This window comes from Coptis chinensis, chromosome 3, assembly GCF_015680905.1.
Source record: "Coptis chinensis isolate HL-2020 chromosome 3, ASM1568090v1, whole genome shotgun sequence".
Lineage (NCBI taxonomy): Eukaryota > Viridiplantae > Streptophyta > Magnoliopsida > Ranunculales > Ranunculaceae > Coptis > Coptis chinensis.
The window spans coordinates 5,200,523-5,218,624 of record NC_141458.1 but is presented as its reverse complement, the minus strand read 5'-3'; the positions used below and the strand labels follow the sequence as shown (position 1 = coordinate 5,218,624).

Sequence of the window (18,102 nt, the reverse complement as noted above, 5' to 3'; positions counted from 1 at the left end):
AAATTTATGTTACCCATGGGACGACAAATTTAATTGTTTCATAAATGGATCAAATTAGCACGCTACTATTCATAGCGGAGTGGTTTTTTGTTCACAATTTAATTAAATGGCCTTTGCTCGTCCTGGTGACAAATTAAAGCTTTGACAACAATTGAGAGTCTGCCGCATCAAGCACACAAGGACATCTTTTTTTTATGGACGATTTTATGTTATTCACGCCAGGGGGATACTAAGGATTTGTGAAATTGATGAGCCAATTCCGAAAACAATAGATTTTCTGCCACCCCCATACGACATTGAATTGAGTGACAAGTTTTATTTGGTAGAGATATATGGTCATCTTCACTTGGTTGCTTACAGGGCCTTGGTAAAGATAATAATGCTCCTAAGGTGGTTTTCGTTATGTGACAAATTGGTTTGAGGTTTATAGGCTGGATTTTAGTGCCAAAAAGTGGTTTGCTTACTTGAGATGCTGGAGAGAGAGGCGAGAGAGAGAGCTAAAACACTTGCGGCACTTGAGTGAGTAGTGGAAAACTATGTCACGTGTTGAGTTTGCCAAATCCTAATTCGTATCAAGCAGTGGCAAATTCCAGCGGGAAAATCGGTTATCAACCAGTGTCATTTGTAGTTGAAAAAGTTATTTCTCCTTTTGTTACAATTGCATAATTGCTGAACTAGTTTGGTAGACAGCACCTTTCTGGTGGCTTATTTTAGAATGTTTTGTAAAAATGAACGGTTGGACTACGTTGTGATGACGTGAGCTTCTACTTCTTTTAGAAGTACGCTTGCCTACTTCTTATAGAATATGGATCACCGATTTCTCACCATATATGACAACTCCATCGAACAACATGTGAAAACAACCAACTCTTGTTTGTCTCTTCTTGTTTGCGACTCTAAAAGGTAAGAATTCCATCATTTTCCTTCTTATTTCAGGTTTGGAGTAGTTGTCCCTTCTCTTTCCTAGGATTTGAATGAGCTTCTTGTTTACTTCTTTAATTTATTTGGAATATTGAGTAGTGCATCATATTCTTAAGATTCTTAAGATATATACATGGATTCAATCCCTATAGATATTATCGAGCTAATTGGAAAACAACTAGATGACATCGATGATCATGTTAGATTTGGTGCAGTTTGCAAAATATGGAGATCACTTAAAATTGGATATAAGAAATTGTACAGCCCATGGTCGCAAAATCACGATATAATTAATCGTTGGATTTGTTGGTTATTTGTTTATAAAATTAGAATTTGGGGAGGTCATAATAATATAATAATAGTAAAAGAAGAATTAAACAAATGTATGGAAGTGTTACTAAATATTAACCCCTCATTTTTTTTAGGAGCTACTAATATTGCTCGAGCAATATGGTGAGGAGAGAGAATATGCACCAGCTTTTATATATATAGATATAGATATAAACTAGATTTTGGACCCGGGCATACGCCCGGGATCTATTAAATATTTTGTGTGCTGAAAAGACTTTACAAAATGTCTCACACAAATTTTCGAATCAGAAATATATTTTTATTGAAAATAAACCGAAATACGTTAATGAGCAACGATTATGGTGCATAAGTATTTGGGAACTAAATGATCAAATTGAGATAGCCTCTTTAATTTGTGGTTTATGATATTAATCCATAATTTTCTAATATAATTATCTTAAACTCAATCTAATTTGTATAATAGTTTTCTTAGATTTATAGTGATTTAACGGCAAATTTTTGAATCAGAATAGATATTTATTGAAAATAAACCGAAATACTTTAATGAGCAGCGATTATGGTGCATAAGTACTTGGAAACTAAGGAATCAAATTGAGATAGCATATTCACTTTGTGGTTTAGGATATTAATCCGTAATTTTCAAATAGAATTATCTTAAACTTGATTTAGCTTGTATAATAGTTTTTTTTTATATTTATTTATGGTGATTTAGCGGCAAATTTTTGAATCGAATATATTTTTATTGAAAATAAACCGAACTACGTTAATGAGCAGCGATTATGATGCATAAGTACTTGAAAACTAAGGGATCAAATTGAGATAGCCTCTTCACTTTGTGGTTTAAGATATTAATCCGTAATTTTCAAATGAAATTATCTTAAACTCGATCTAGCTTGTATAATAGTTTTATTAGATTTATGGTGATTTAACGGTAAATCATCACCGCCGGCTTACGTACTAATGTGTACAAATCACTAAAATAGATTGATTGTTTCCATATCCTCAAAGAATACACTACTTACACTTTAAAAGATTTATCACATGAACGTGTCCGACGAACGGGTGCTGTTATATTAAATTATTCTAAAAAATATTAGCAACTATGCATAGCTATGAGATATGAAAATTATATTAATTACTCATTTAAATTTCTTGCATCACTCTCTATAAAAATGACGCATCAAACCTTGATAAAACTCATCGACTTCTTTTTATTGTTATATTTAACAATAAAAATTTGATTGAAGTTTTGTGAGAATATCTAATGTGGTGAAGATAATATTAAAACTACTTGAATAGTAAGACATTCTCAATCACAATAAAAGAATTATGATAAACACTACTTAAAATACAAAACTATATTTGTCGAGATATTTATTCCCCCTACATATAATACAAATATGTTTTAGGGTTATTAGTTCAATGTATTTGCATCAAGGTTCTGATTTCCCATTAATTATTCTTTGATGTTAGTTTAATGTAGTACGTTCTATCCAGTTTTCGATTTCCATTAATTATTTTTTTAGGTTAGTTCAATGCAGTTGCATCAAGTTTCTGATTTTTCATTAATTATTATTTGATGTTAGTTTAGTGCAATTGCATCCACTTTATGATTTCCCGTTAGTTATTCATTAAAGTTAATTCAGTACAGTTGCATCCAGTTTTCGATGTTTCGTTAATTAGTATTTGAGATTGGTTTATTGCATTTGCATCTAGATTCCAATCTCCCATTAATTATTTTTTAAGGTTAGTTCAATACATCTTCATCCAGTTTATGATTTCCCGTTAATTGTTTTTCTAGGTTAGTTCGATAGTTTACAATTTCTATACAGTTTGCATACATGTAAGAGTCTGTTTTTATAAACTCACTTTCGTTTTAGGTTCCTAATTACTTGTAATTACTCATGTGAGAAGGCTAAAAAAACGGGCATTTATGCTTTGAGGTCAGTGCGATGCAGTTACATCCGACTTCTGATTTCCAGTTAATTATTTTTTGAGATTATTTCAATGCATTTGCATCCAATTTCTAATTTCCCATTAGTTAATCTCTGATTTTAGTTTAATGCAGTTGCATCCAGTTTTTGGTTTTCCATTAATTATTCTTTGAGGTTAGTTCAATGCAGTTTCATCCAATTTCCGATTTTATGTTAATTGTTCTTTGAGGTTAGTTCAATGCATTTACATCAAGTTTATGATTTCCCGTTAATTATTTTTTGAGGTTAGTTCAATACAGTTACATCAAATTTATAATTTTCCATTAATTATTCATTTAGGTTAGTTCAGTGTAGTTTCATCCATTTTTCAATGTTTCGTTAATTAGTCTTTGAGATTAGTTTATTGCATTTGGATCAAGTTTCCAATTTTTCATTAATAACTCTTTAAGATAGGTTAGTTTAATACATCTGCATCTAGTTTCTGATTATTTATGCTTTGAGGTTAGTTCGATACAATTATATCCGGTTTCTGATTTCCCGTTAATTATTTTTTGAGATTATTTCAATGCATTTGCATTTAGTTTCTGATTTCCCACCAATTATTCTATGAGGTTAGTTCAATGCAGTTGCATTCGGTTTTTTATTTTCTGTTAATTATTTTTTTAGTTTAGTTCAATGTATTTGCATCAAGTTTTCAATTTTCCATTAATTATTATATGAGGTTTGTTTGATGTATTTGCATACCGTTTCCGATTTCCCGTTAAATATTTTTCAAAGATTTGCATCCAATTTATAATTTCCCATTAATTATTATCTGACGTTAGTTTAATGCAATTGCATCCAGTTTATGATTTATAGTTAATTACTTTTTGTGTTTAGTTTATTGCATTTGCATAAAGTTTCCGATTTTCCATTAATTACTCTTTAAGTCTCAGTTATGTATTTGAACCCAATTTCTGATTTTCTTTTAATTATCCAATGTGGTGTGTAATACCAACTTCTACTAATCCATCTGTAGTGTCCTTGCAAACATGCATGACATAAAAAGTAAATTATGCTTGATTTATTATGTAGGATCATCGAAGATTATCCAGTTTCCGATTTCCCATTAATTATTCTTTAAATTATGCATGACTCATTATATAGAATCTTCAAAGATTATCTACGAACGGGTGTTGTTATATTAATTATTCTGAAAAATATTTGTAAATATGCAGAACTATTATATATCTATCTATATCTTAATATTAAAGCTCCCTTTTTTTTTCGAACTCATTAAAATTCCACGCCATCTCCTATTAAAGCGAAATTCTCTCCTATTTCAAAAACGGAATTTCTCTTCTATTATAACGAGAATTCTTCTCATATTAAAACAAATTCTAACACTTTTAATTAAAGTTTTAATTCTTCTCTATTAAAATGAGAATTCCTCCCTATTGAAAATTAAGCGAAAATCTAAGCGTATCTAATTAAAACGGGAATCATTCTCCTATTTAATCTCTCCCCAATTGAAAAAAACAGGTTTTAAAACTTAATTTAAAACAATTTGTTATAAAATTAAAAATAGTTAGCGACTAAAACGGTAGTCCCAATTTAAAAAAAATAAAAATGTTTTCAAAAGATTCCACAAGGGGTATTTTTCGATCTATTAAAATTAAAATTAAATCTCCTATTAAAACGAGAATTTCTCTCCTATTTGAAAAACGATAATCTTTTTTTAACCTGGAATTACTCTCCTATTATAACGAAATTAAATAAATTCTAGCACTTCTAATTAAACCGGAATCATTCTCCTATTAAAATGGGAATTCCTCCACCATTGAAAAAGGGAAAATCTAGCATATCTAATTAAAATGTGAATTATTTTTTTTTATTAAAACAAAGATCTCTCCCCAATTGAAAAAACGGTTTTTAAAACTTAATTAAAATAATTTGTTGGAAAATTAAAACGGGTTAGCTCTTAAACCGAAGTCCCAATTTTCTAAAAAAATCTAAATGTTTTCAAAAGATTTTATTAATTAATATTATATTGAAAAACTAAATTTTTATAACGTTCACCATTAAAAAAAGAACTCACCTTTGATAAAATCCTTTCAATTTCATTTTGTTGTTTAATAAAAAAAGTTTGATTGAAGTTTTGTGAGATTGCCTAATGCACTCAAACTCCCAAAATATAAGAATTATAAATACACTCAAACTATCTAAAAAATTTCCATGTTAGAGTGTTACATAAGAGACAAAAAAAACTAACTCTCATATTATAGTGCACATAGGGAGAAAAAAATTCTCCATTAGAAGTCTCTGCTTTAGTATATAGATAGAAGATATAGATATAGATAGATAAGTAATCATATTTTGCTAATAGAAATTTATTTTGAAAACTTTCTAAAACTAGATACTGACCTCCTTTTTCTTTGGTCTGTGATTTTTTTTTATTATAACTGTGATATTTTTATTGTTAATGTGGCGCCATTGCACCATTGTAGAACCTTCATCAATGTTCTAAGCATTGTCAACACTCATATGCTTTGGTTTGACTTCTTCACCACATACAACTTCTGTGCTCCAAGCATTCCAACTTTCCAAGTAGTTAGAAAGTATAGAGAAAGTAGAGCGAGTACAGAGTTACAGAATGGAATACAGAACCAACTGAATAATTCCTTTGTATAAAGCTGCTGTATGTGGTGAATCCTCGGTTTTAAAACGGGGCAAAATATTTAAAAGAACACTAGAGTGATAGACCATCAAATAGTACATAACACAAACTCATAAATCCATGAATCTACTAGGATTGTACCAAATCAAACATTCCTGGGTGACTAGGGATATAAGGAAGACACTTGGTTGGGACATCAAACAAGAAGTTTATATTAGTCCCCATGCGCATGATCAAGATGACTTAATACATACATCACAAGATAATCCTTTGCGGCAAGAAATATGAAAGGGAGCCAAAAAGGGGAGTAAAACATAAAAAGGAGAGCCCAATGAGACAATGTTTACAGCAAATAAAGAAAATAAACTTACTAAAAAAACAGAACTGGATAGGAAACCATTCCCCTTTGCTGACTCTTCTGCAAATTTTACAAGTAAAACATTTTCATCCCCTAAAACCCTCTGGAGATGGAGATGCGTTCTTTGCTTGTGCAGATAGGGTCCCTGAACAACGAAAAATAATGCAGCTTTTATAAGTTTCAAGGAAACAAATGATAACATGAGAGTGGGAGACAATAATGAATGAAAGAGAATCAATCAAGACTAATGAAATACGGCAACTTTATAAAGGTAAAAATCCTTCTAAATGGCATACCCCGCACTGTCACTCACGATGCGCTCAACCATATACTTTTAGCACGAGAGAAGGAGACATTCTTTGGTAGTAATTGAAGTATTGAACAGCCATACGAAGTCATCGATATCCATAAACAGGATGCATGAAACAATGTCCAATAAAATTTGTGGAAAACCCAGAGTACACGAAACTATAATCCGGAATGAATTGTGTACGTGCACAAGGGCCAAAGGTAGCATAAGTTGAAGTCTTAACATCAAAACATAAAGTACAATATTGATACCCTTGAGATAAAAATGATTCAATTAACAGAAAGTAGATTTCCTCTAGTTTATTAGCACATGCCTACACTGTGGCATGACAAGTTTACCACACTAGTTTTAGGTAGCTCTCCTTGAAAGGTAAAGTATACAACTTGAGGCACAAGCCCATGACGAGAGGCATAAACCTCATGCGTGTACTAATTTTTAAAATTCCAAATAAAATATAGTACATAAATACAAAGTTCTACATCCTACAAATTTAAAATATAACAAGAATTATCAATAAAATTATATAAAATATGTGTACGCAATTAGATATAAGATTTTATTGATCAATAATTCAGTATCTAACTATCTATATGGACATTCTCACCAAAGAATTGTCATGTCATTACTCATTAATAACTGTTAAATAAACATTTTAAAGTTTTACATCCAATGATCCAAATTCCAAATATATTACCGTTCCACCACCAAAAAAAAAAGAAAAAAGAAAAACGTAGAGTGAGGCTGAGGCATAACAAAGAACGCATTCACCAAAGCTTGCAATCAAACTTCCAAAAGTAGGATTAGTATATAGTCTCTAAGACTCCATTAACATCATTGATCATCAACAGAAATAGAAGCTCCTGTGACTTAAATGAGGGCATATAATGGTACATCAATACAACTTAAGATGTTGATGCCTGCTTTATAAAAAAACACTAAAAAAAACTCTCAATACAGAATGTATTGGTTACATTTTCTATTTCTGGAGTCTGAATCTCTTCCTTAACAAATGGATCCACATGAGCAGCAGTTTGTCTCAGTTCACAACTCTGGTCACTTTCAGAGATTTTCTCTCTAGACTCAATTCCTTCGGAAGAGACAATATCATCAGAACCAACATTGTCGGCAAGAATTCGCAAGTATAGCTGGCTTCTCTTCTAATTCCAACCTAGAACCCCCATTTTTAGTATCTCCATGCACACCAGCAGTACAACTACCATTTCTACTGAGGGCATCTTCAGAAAGGATCTGTCCACCAGATTCATCTTCTTCCGGAGAAACAACTTCACCAGAAACAACTTCAACAGCAACTTTCTCTACCAATTCCAACTTTTTCAAACCCCCATTATCAGACTTCTCATGAACAACAACATCACATCTCCCATTCGACTCTATTTCAGCACTAACCAATGGAAATGCTTCTCCATCGACAATCAAAACAGAAGCTTTATTCTCCTCTCCTTCCAAATTACATACCACACCATCCGGTGACTCCTCCTCATCAAGCTGGACTTCATTTCTATCATCATCATCAACAACCCCTACCATAATCCCATTTCCAGACTCCCCATGAACATCACCAATCTCGCTTGACTCTATTTCATAATCAGTAACCGACTTTGTCTCCCCATCCACCGTCAAAACAGACACTTCATTTCCATCATTTTGTTCCTTCTTCTTCCCCATTAGAAACCACCACCTCATCCAGCAATTCTTCTGGCACCACCACCACCACCACCTCCTCCTTCACATCAACAACTCCCTCCACAGGCAAATTCCGATCCTCAAGGTTTGTCTCAACAGCTTCTTCAAACTTCTCTACCTCTTCACCACTAACTTCCCCATTCCCAATATTACTAACTTCGTCACTAGCCTTCTCGAAAACCTCATCTACTTCCGAATCCTTCTTCTCATGAAACACTTGACCAACATCATCCACCAATTTCAACTTCAAATCTTCTTCTAAAGAAGAAGAAACAGTTTCCTCTTTCTTATCATCATCAACATCATGAAACACTTGAACAACGTTATCTACTAATTTAACCTCCGAAACAACCGCACCGTCTGCTGTTTTCGTTTCGAAATTCTCCACCCCATTTTCCATCACTCTTCAAAAATCCTAACATAAGAATTAGCCCAATTAACAATAGTCAATTAACAGCTTTCATTTAATTTCAATAACAATAAAACATTACATAGATCTAAATAAATCATATTTTTTTAATCACAATTAAAGCTAAACAATTAACTAACGGAGATGGATATTAAAATTGATACAAAGTTCACTAACCTGCTGTGGTGTGAGACGAGAGAGAGAGAGAGTTGAAAAAAGAAGCGTTATTAGTACTATGTTTGAGACAAAGCTTGTGCCAGGATGTGAAGGGAATGTTAAGTTTATACGAAGCTTCTCACCTTTGTTTAGAAGATGAAAATACTTAACATGAAGCCAAAGACTTCACTTTGAAACATTTGAAGCTTCTGAATGAAAATATACACCCTAGCCTAGCTGAAGAAGTGACACATGCCTTGAAGCTTCCCCTGCATTGGAGAATGCCTAGGTTAGAGGCTAGATATTACATTGATGCATATCAGAGAGAAGAGAAAATGAATCCAGTTTTGATTGAACTTTCTATACTGGACTTCAATATGTTGCAAGCCACACACACACTGACACACACACCAGTAGCACACAGACACTTACAAAGCACTCGCACACAAACCACTCACACAGCCTGCACACACACAGAAGCATATACTAATTGAATTTAAACATTAAAACAAAAACACATTCTGTTAAATAACTTCACTAAATAGAACTGAAAATTACCAAGTTCTAATATCAAAAAACCACATACATTCATACATATACCAAGTTCTAATTCAAACACTCATACACTACACAGTATATTCAAAACTTGAGACGTGATACAGACCAACCAATTATATTCTATTTACTAAAACCAACTATAAAACATCACATTCTAAAAAAAAAATCGGCAATCTCCTTTATGTTTTCAACATTTCATATACACACATCCTGTCATAACCTGAAAATCCAATAAATATACATCCAAGCCTTATATAAAACCTCATACCTCAATCATAAACCCAACTATTAAAAGATATATTAATTCGAAAAACAAGCTACTTAACCGGCTCGACAAATGTCAGTTAAGTCAAGTAACTAGTCCTCAAAACAAGAGAAAACGGTATATATATACACTGACAAGAATTAAACCAACTTAAATCAAAACCTCAAGTCACATATACAAACAATTATTTCAAAAAGTTTACTATCTTTACTCCTAACTCAACTAATACAATTCCCAGTTCTTGTGTTAAAAGCACCGTCACTCGATCCACGTGTTAGAAGAGTTTTCCTAGTGAGCTGGTAGAAACCTATCCTCGTATCAAAAGAAAACTACATAAATTGTATTCTTAAACAACAAGACATCATACCTATAAAATACAAAACAATAAAAACATGTCTCTTTCGCTAATACGATTGTTATACATCTCCATTAATACCAACAAGACGAACTACACTTTGAATATATAAAACCACACGACCATGTTACCATCTTGACTAGTTCAGAATTAAACATCAATTGAGAATGAGTATCGAGATTGAACAAATTCAGGGGGACCTAAAACTAGGCCTGGACAATACATGCATCCTAAAATGAATCAATTAGAACTTAATTCCTAAAACTGCATAGAGAAGTCTACTTTTAGTAGAACACTTCTCATATTTAATACAAAATATTAATACAAAATCAACACTGACTCTTTCTATTTTTTTTCGCTAACAATTTACTCTCTATCAGTTGTATTACAACTTGTTCAAACAGTAATAGCTTTGGAAACAAAGAGTGGGATGTTGTTTGAGATTCCACGGAGAAGTCGGAGAAGTTTTCATGTTTCATTCTTATATCAAACAGTAGGCAATCCAATTAACAATGTGAAGAATCACTAGTAGTAGTTGATAGTGTGAGGACGCAAGTGGAAAACGTGTGTATAGTAGTAGTAGCAGAGAGAGAAATACAAAAGATTTGATAGCCGAAGAGTTTCCTTAGGCGATTTGAATTCATTCATTAAAATTTCAATTCAATTTAATCAATTGAGGTGCTGGAGAGAGAGGGGAGCTAAAATCCTAATTGCCTAATTGGTATCAAGCAGTGGCCAGCGGGAAAATCGGTTATGATGACGTGAGCCTTGCCTACTTCTAATAGAATTTGGATCACCTCTCTCTTCTTGTTTGGGACTCTAAAAGGTAAGAATTCAAGGAGCTTCCTGTTTACTTATTTAATTTATTTGGATTCTTAAGATATAGACATGGATTCAATCCCTGTAGATATTATCGAGGTAATTGGAAAACGACTAGATGACATCGATGATCATGTTAGATTTGGTGCAGTTTGCAAAACATGGAGATCACTTAAAATTGGATATAAGAAATCGTACACCCCATGGTTGATGCTTCCAGAAAGAGATGAGAATAATAGTGATGGTGAACAAGTCCACAATAATAATCGAAAGTTTGTCTGTCTTTCAAGCGGAAAAACTTTCAATGTTTACTTGCCTGAGTGTCAAGGGAGCAGGTGTTTTGGATCACCCTTTGGATGGCTTTTGACAGTTGGACTTGATCTCAATATTCATCTTTTGAATCCGTTAACGCGAGTTCAACTCTCTCTTCCACCACAACGAACTTTCCCATTCCAAAGTGAGTATTATATTGAGCCTAGTCACTTGCGCAAGATAGCTGTGTTTAAATTCGTTATGTCATCTAGTATGCCTGATTCTGAGAATGATTGTATAGTTATGGTTATTTGCTCACAATTTAATTCATTGGCATTTGCTCGTCCGGGTGACGAAACTTGGACGATAATTGATAGTCCTCCGCAACAGGCACACAGTGACATCTTGTTTTTTAATGGAAGATTTTATGCTATTCATGCCGGGGGGATACTAAGGATTTGCGAAATTAATGAACCCGTTCCGAAAACAATAGATTTTCTGCCACCCCCAGACGATATAGAATTGAGCGACAGGTTTTATTTGGTAGAGATATCTGGCCATCTACACTTGGTTGCTCGGGGTCTTGATCAAGATCAGAATGCTCCTGAAGATACAGGTCGTTACGTAACAGATTGGTTTGAGGTTTACAAGTTGAATTTTGATGCTAAGAAGTGGATTGTGTTGAGTGATTTTGGAGACTACTCAATCTTTATAGGAACTAATTCTTCCTTCGCTATCTCAACATCTGAGTACCCAGGATTCAAGGCTAACTACATCTACTTCACTGATGATCACGAAGAATGTTATAAATTTGGTGGTGGTCATAACATGGGATTCTATGACTTTGATAATCAGAGATTTGGGAGCTTTTACGTAGGTGAAGATATTATTTCTTTTTTTTGTCCACCGCTTTTCTTTAGGCCTTCTCTAGGCTAATGATTTTTTTATTTGTAATGGGATGTATCCTGTAATATGTTTAATAAATAATAATATTTTGCTAATAGAAATTACTTTAACTGGCCATTGGTGATTTACATTTGAGAGTATTTTGTAACGGCCCTCACTACTCACTATATCCCCCTGATTAGCTTGCAAGTTCACCAAACTCAATAGGCCCACACTACCCAAGTGAGTGACTGCAATATGAAATCTGCAAGTACCAGACCAAGCTCTTCTGTTAAGCAAGAAAAAATCCATCTTTTGAAATTGAGAAACAACCAATTGATCCAAGTTCCTGACACATATAACGAACAACTGACAGTTATATTAGGCCTGTAATAATCACTCAGTAGAACATGAATAGTATCAACTAACCTAAAAACCAATGAACAAGACAAGTTGCATCCATGGCTCATATGTATTTCGTTGATTCTGTTAATAGTTCAACCAAAATTTCTACAAATCACTAGAGATGGGAAACATACAGAAATTTTTAATAGAACAGTCGGATTACCTAAGAGACTGTAATCTCCTTTTCGTCAAAGTTCCTACTAGCGAAGGACGAGGGTCTTACCAATATCACCATGAGGATAGGGTAGCTCATTTAGATCCCTCTTAATTGTTGAAAAAAATATTAGCTCACAAGAAATTGCAACTGCAGGGCGGCTAGAGAGATGGAAAGAGCAACTTATAAATTATTTACAATAAATCCAGATTGTTACATATAAAAAGTAGTTACCAACTCTCACACAACCACAGAAGGAAAGTGAAGGCCTTTCTTAATATAGCCACTTATGTATAGAGATTTCATGCGATCAGAGTTTGTTCTATCTGGTATTCATGTCATTCAGATGCAAAAGCAATCTTGAGTGTGAAAATTATGTTTAATGTATACAAGGAATTCCATGTATAACATTTAGGGCCCTAACATTTAAGTGGCCTTCTTTTTTGTAGCATCATCAGAATAAAGCTGGATGATGCCGCATTCTGATGTATTCAAACACATTCTGATGTCTTAAACCAAGTGTGCCAACTTAGTTCCAATCTTATTTACAAATCACTGATAAACATTAAAACCTGGTCTCAGTTGTATGGAAACAGTGTACAAACTGCTGAAAGTAACTGTACAAAGAAAGCTACATCGAAACAAAAGAACTAAAAATATAGACATGAACTTCGACGCAGAAACTTGTCTTCTCAAAGCCCTTCAGAGGAAACCATAGAGCAATTGAGTCTGATCTGACCCAGTGGACTTGTAACAACTCGAAGGCTCGAAAGCTTGATCATCACTTGAGCAAAGTCCTGCTGGAACAGTGGCCCATCTGCAGAGTAGGTTTGAACCCACCTTGCAGTTTCATCACTGGCCATCAACTGCTGATCAGTATGTAGAATTCCCTTCCCTTCCACCAAACTCTTATAGTAGTGTGTACCAAACCCTGATCCTGTTGCCCCCTCATAGTCCATATTCATGTCTAGCTCCTCTGGTAAATCCCCACTGTTATTACATCTCGACCTCATCTGGTTCAGAGATCCTGGTTCAAGAGACGGGTCAGGTCCACCACTCCCTGCGAAGTTGTATAGACAATTGTGGAACTGGCAGTGAATTATTCCAATACTATGAGCACCTGATGAACAACCATGACAGTTCCATTAGGACTGTATGTAACAACCAATACTGCAAGTACCAAGCACAAGCATTTAATATTCCCATTGACAACATCATTGATTTCTCTTTAGGAAACAGGAATACTAGTATCTAGTCAAAGAAACTGATGAGCAAGACTAGTTCTATGAAGGATTCATCGGAAAAAGTAACAATTGCAAATCAATTATCTACAAATCAACTAGAGAAGTTACAGACAATATAAGATAGAAAAGTAAGATTACCTAAGATACTGACAATCTCCCTTTCATCAAATCCCCTACTAGCAAAGGATGTAAGGGTCATATAAAGATCATCATGTGGAGAAGGGAGCTCATACACCGCAACTTCTGGAAATGACATAAGACTATCTCTCCTTCCAGTATACAAAGGATAATAAGGACCACCAGCCTACATTTTCAACATATACACTTAGATGAGCAAATTCATGAAAAGAACCAAAAAATACCAACTAGAAATCAAATGCCTCAAAAGTATTACCATAGCAATTCCTTCTCTAGCTGCAAGAACAAGAATATCAGCACAAGAAACTGTTGCAGGACACACTTCCTCGATCTTCGATTTTATCATGTCGATTACATTGAAACCTTGCAATGTGTCATTTGGTGGTGTGTCTTTCTCTGACCGAATTCCATCAACGGATGCCAATAGAACACTTGCATCACATCCCTGCGCGCACCAATCCCCATTTTGTCAAAAGCAACAAACTCCCATCAAAATATCAAGTGCCCATGAATTTGATAGAGATATAGAACACAGACCAAAATCTTAAAAAAAATATCAAGAACCCATGTATTATAACTTGCAATCATACCATAAGAACGGAGATATGCAACAAAAGAAAGAACTTCAACTCGAATTAAAAAGAGAGAAAGCAATTCAGAAAAAAAGAATGCCAAATCAAAATTTGAAGAAAATAAAAAAAATGCCAATGCCTAGGATCAAATAATAAAAACCAAATTCAGATGTCAATACCAAGAAGAAACAGTGCACATAATTTGAAATTTTTTTTTGCAGGGCTCCAATTAAAAAAATCAGAGAAAGACAAGAAATATACCTGAATGAACCGATCATTAAACACCGAAAGCAACAAAGCAGAAGCGATCTCAGATTGTTTTTCGTAAAGATAATGAACACTCTTTTCAGAGGAAACCATAGAGCAATTGAGTCTGACTTGACCCAGTGGACTTGTAATCATCACTTGAGCAAAGTCCCGCTGGAACAGTGGTCCATCTGATGAGTAAGTTTGAACCCACCTTGCAGTTTCATCACTGGCCATCAACTGCTGATCAGCATGAAGAATTCCCTTCCCTTCCACCAAACTCTTATAGTAGTGTGTACCAAACCCTGATCCTTTTGCCCCCTCATAGTCCATATTCATGCCAGGCTCCTCTGGTAAATCCCCACTGTTATTACATCTCGACCTCATCTGGTTCAGAAATCCTGGTTCAAGAGAAGGGTCAGGTCCACCACTCCCTGCGAAGTTGTATAGACGATTGTGGAAGAACTGGCAGTGAATTATTCCAATACTGTGAGCACCTGATGAACAACCATGACAGTTCCATTAGGACTGTATGTAACAACCAATACTGCAGTACCAAGCACATGCATTTAATATTCCCATTGACAACATCATTGATTTCTCTTTAGGAAAACAGGAATACTAGTATCTAATCGAAGAAACTGATGCGCAAGAGAAATTCTAATGGGATAATTGGAAAAGGTAACAATTGCAAATCAATTATCTTAAGACAACTTTTTTACAAATCAACTAGAGAACTTGTAGAAAATATAAGATAGAAAAGTAGGATTACCTAAGATACTGAAAGTCTCTCTTTCATCAAATCCCCTACTAGCAAAGGACGTAAAGGTCTTATAAAGATCATCATGAGGAGAAGGGAGCTCAAATGCTGCGACTTCCAGAAACGACATAAGACTATCTCTCCTTCTAGTATACAAAGGATAATAAGGACCACCAGCCTACATTTTCAACATATAATACACTTAGATGAGCAAATTAAATTCATGAAAAGAACCGAAAAATATCAACTAGAAATCAAATGCCTCAAAAGTATTACCATAGCAATTCTTTCTCTAGCTGCAAGAACAAGAATATCAGCACAAGAAACTGTTGCAGGATACCCTTCCTCGATCTTCGATTTTATCATGTCGATTACATTGAAACCTTGCAATGTGTCACTTGGTGGTGTGTCTTTCTCTGACCGAATTCCATCAACGGATGCCAATAGAACACTTGCATCACATCCCTGCGTGCACCAATCCCCATTTTGTCAAAAACAACAAACTCCCATCAAAATATCAAGTGTCCGTGTCGAAATTCAATAGAAAGATACAGAACACATATCAACATCTAAGTAAAATTTCAAGTATTCATGTCGAAATTCAATACAAAGATACAGAACACATCTGAAAAAATCAAGAACCCATGTTTAACAACATTTAATCATGCCATAACAAACAGAAATGTGCAGCATATAGAAGAAGGAAAAAAAGAAATAAATAACAATAAGAATAAAATAACAGAATCCCATTGTTGAAATTCAAATCAAATAACAACAACCCAAATCAGATTTCACTACCAAGAACAAGAACACAAGACAAAATTTGACAATATAACAAACGACCATTAGAGAATTAAAGAATAACAGAGAAAAGATAACGAAAACTACCTGAATGAAGAACAAACGACCATTAAAGAACACGTAATCATTATTAAATGCTAACAAAACACTCATTCTCATCAAAAAATCACATAAACCACTTCACTTACACAGAAAGAACAAAACAAAAAAAAAACAAGCTGATTAGTTTTTTCTCGTGGGGAAGTCTGGGGTATTCCCGAATTTCGAGTGAGTTGTCTCTTCCGTATCTGCGTTCTCCTGCGATGTTGTTTTGCAATCATATCCAATCAAAACACAGTGAATCAATTGTCTCAAAAACAAAAAATCCGGGGGACCATTTCCATGTTGCAATGAGATTTTCGACTTCTTTAACCAGTTGAAGTATCATATCGAATCACTGTGTTTTGATTCGATATCTCATTGCAACATGGAAATGGTCCCCGGATTTTTTGTTTTTGAGACGATTAACTGGCCCAGAGCCCATTTGTTAGAGGGACGAAGAAGAAGAAAAGAGGATAAGATAAGATTTTTGTTTTTTTTCGATTTCTTGGTGAAGGAAGAAGAAATTTTCTTGATGAGGAAGAGGGAAGGAGTAGAGAGCTATTTATATAGGGACTCATGACTCCGGTTTGATAAATTGGGAGAGAGTCTCTGCAATTTTTTTTTTTTTTTTTTTCTTTTTCTCTCAATTGTTTCTGGAAGAAGAAGCCCCTGTTTTCGATCTTTTGTTGATGAAGAGACGGGTATAGGAAAAGACCTCAATACCCTCACCATGCAACCAATATTGAACCCATCCATTGACCTCCTTCGACATTTCAAATACAATCATCGCATCGCGATGTATCCAAATTTATTGATTCGATAAACAACGCGATATATCCAAAATTCCAAATAGATGTTTGAAATTTGAAACGATAAGGGATATACCAAAAGACTTTGAAATTTTTGTAACAAACCAAATTTCAAAATTTCATCACAAGTTCCGCTGGACTCCAAGATTTTTTGGAAACTAATAATTTCAAAAACATTTTCAACATTGTTCAAAAACTCGAAAACAACTTGTGAGGGAGTAATATTCTCGTGTCCAGCACAGACGTGAATGCAGATCGACTCTCGATCCACGTCTTTGTAGCTCGTTTTATAGCGACTCAACTATGGCAATCGATCTGACTAAACAGTAATCAACCGACCTGAAGTCTTCGTCACACGAACGACCTCGATGGAACAACAATCTCCAAGATTCTCGCTCACACCAACGGACAGTAACGTAAGTTTTAAATACAATCATCAAGATCGGAGCTTCAGGCACGCTTCACTGTAAATGTCTTTAACTCGTCATCATGGCGCGAGTGACTGAAGACTGGATCGACGACGATCTTGCGAGAGCCGAGGCCCCCCTTGCCTATATAAAGAGGATGAGAAACTACATCTAACCTAATTCAAGTCTCCCCCAGAGAAGAGAACTTAATACGTAGGCAGTTCGTCCATACAAGCTCGGTCAATACCATATTTACACATCATCCCCCCCTCTTTTCTTGAATCTGTAAGGTAAAACCAAATATAACCAAATATAACAACTTTTAATCATGCCATAACAAACAGAAATGTGACAAATACATAGAAGAAGAAAAAAAGAAAGAAATAACATCCCCAAATTACCATAAGAAGAAAATAGCATAACCCCATTGTTGAAGTTCACATCACACAACAACAATAACACATGACAAAATATGACAACTGTAACAAAAGACCATTAAAGAATAACAGAGAAAATAGAAGGAAAAGTACCTGAATGAAGCAATCATGAAACACCAAACGAAACAAAGCAGGAACAATCTTAGAATGTTTC

General features: G+C 34.3%; 2 protein-coding genes across 9 annotated transcripts; one reads left to right on the top strand and one right to left on the bottom strand.

The window, feature by feature from the left end:
* Positions 1 to 7,277: 7,277 nt before the first annotated feature.
* LOC147507485 (putative Peroxidase 48) lies at positions 7,278 to 16,951 on the bottom strand. Of its 7 annotated transcripts, none has more exons than XM_086600197.1 (10): positions 16,403 to 16,951; positions 15,690 to 15,878; positions 15,426 to 15,591; positions 14,669 to 15,150; positions 14,092 to 14,280; positions 13,836 to 14,001; positions 12,523 to 13,623; positions 12,045 to 12,243; positions 8,782 to 9,029; positions 7,278 to 8,610 (listed from the first exon to the last, which is right to left on the bottom strand). In XM_086600197.1, exons 1-7 carry the CDS (start codon positions 16,532 to 16,534, stop codon positions 13,553 to 13,555), a joined length of 1,395 nt encoding a protein of 464 aa, XP_086456323.1. In that variant the 5' UTR covers positions 16,535 to 16,951; the 3' UTR covers positions 7,278 to 8,610; positions 8,782 to 9,029; positions 12,045 to 12,243; positions 12,523 to 13,552. The 7 variants fall into 7 exon arrangements, with proteins under 7 accessions (XP_086456323.1, XP_086456322.1, XP_086456317.1 ...); XM_086600196.1 differs by having other exon boundaries at positions 12,523 to 13,573; positions 14,092 to 14,166; positions 16,403 to 16,949; XM_086600191.1 differs by having other exon boundaries at positions 12,523 to 13,573; positions 16,403 to 16,948.
* LOC147507486 (putative F-box protein At5g55150) lies at positions 9,961 to 12,030 on the top strand. 2 transcript variants are annotated; one of them, XM_086600200.1, is made up of 2 exons: positions 9,961 to 10,764; positions 10,909 to 12,030. In XM_086600200.1, exon 2 carries the CDS (start codon positions 10,968 to 10,970, stop codon positions 11,943 to 11,945), a length of 978 nt encoding a protein of 325 aa, XP_086456326.1. In that variant the 5' UTR covers positions 9,961 to 10,764; positions 10,909 to 10,967; the 3' UTR covers positions 11,946 to 12,030. The 2 variants fall into 2 exon arrangements, with proteins under 2 accessions (XP_086456326.1, XP_086456324.1); XM_086600198.1 differs by having other exon boundaries at positions 9,962 to 12,030.
* Positions 16,952 to 18,102: the final 1,151 nt, after the last annotated feature.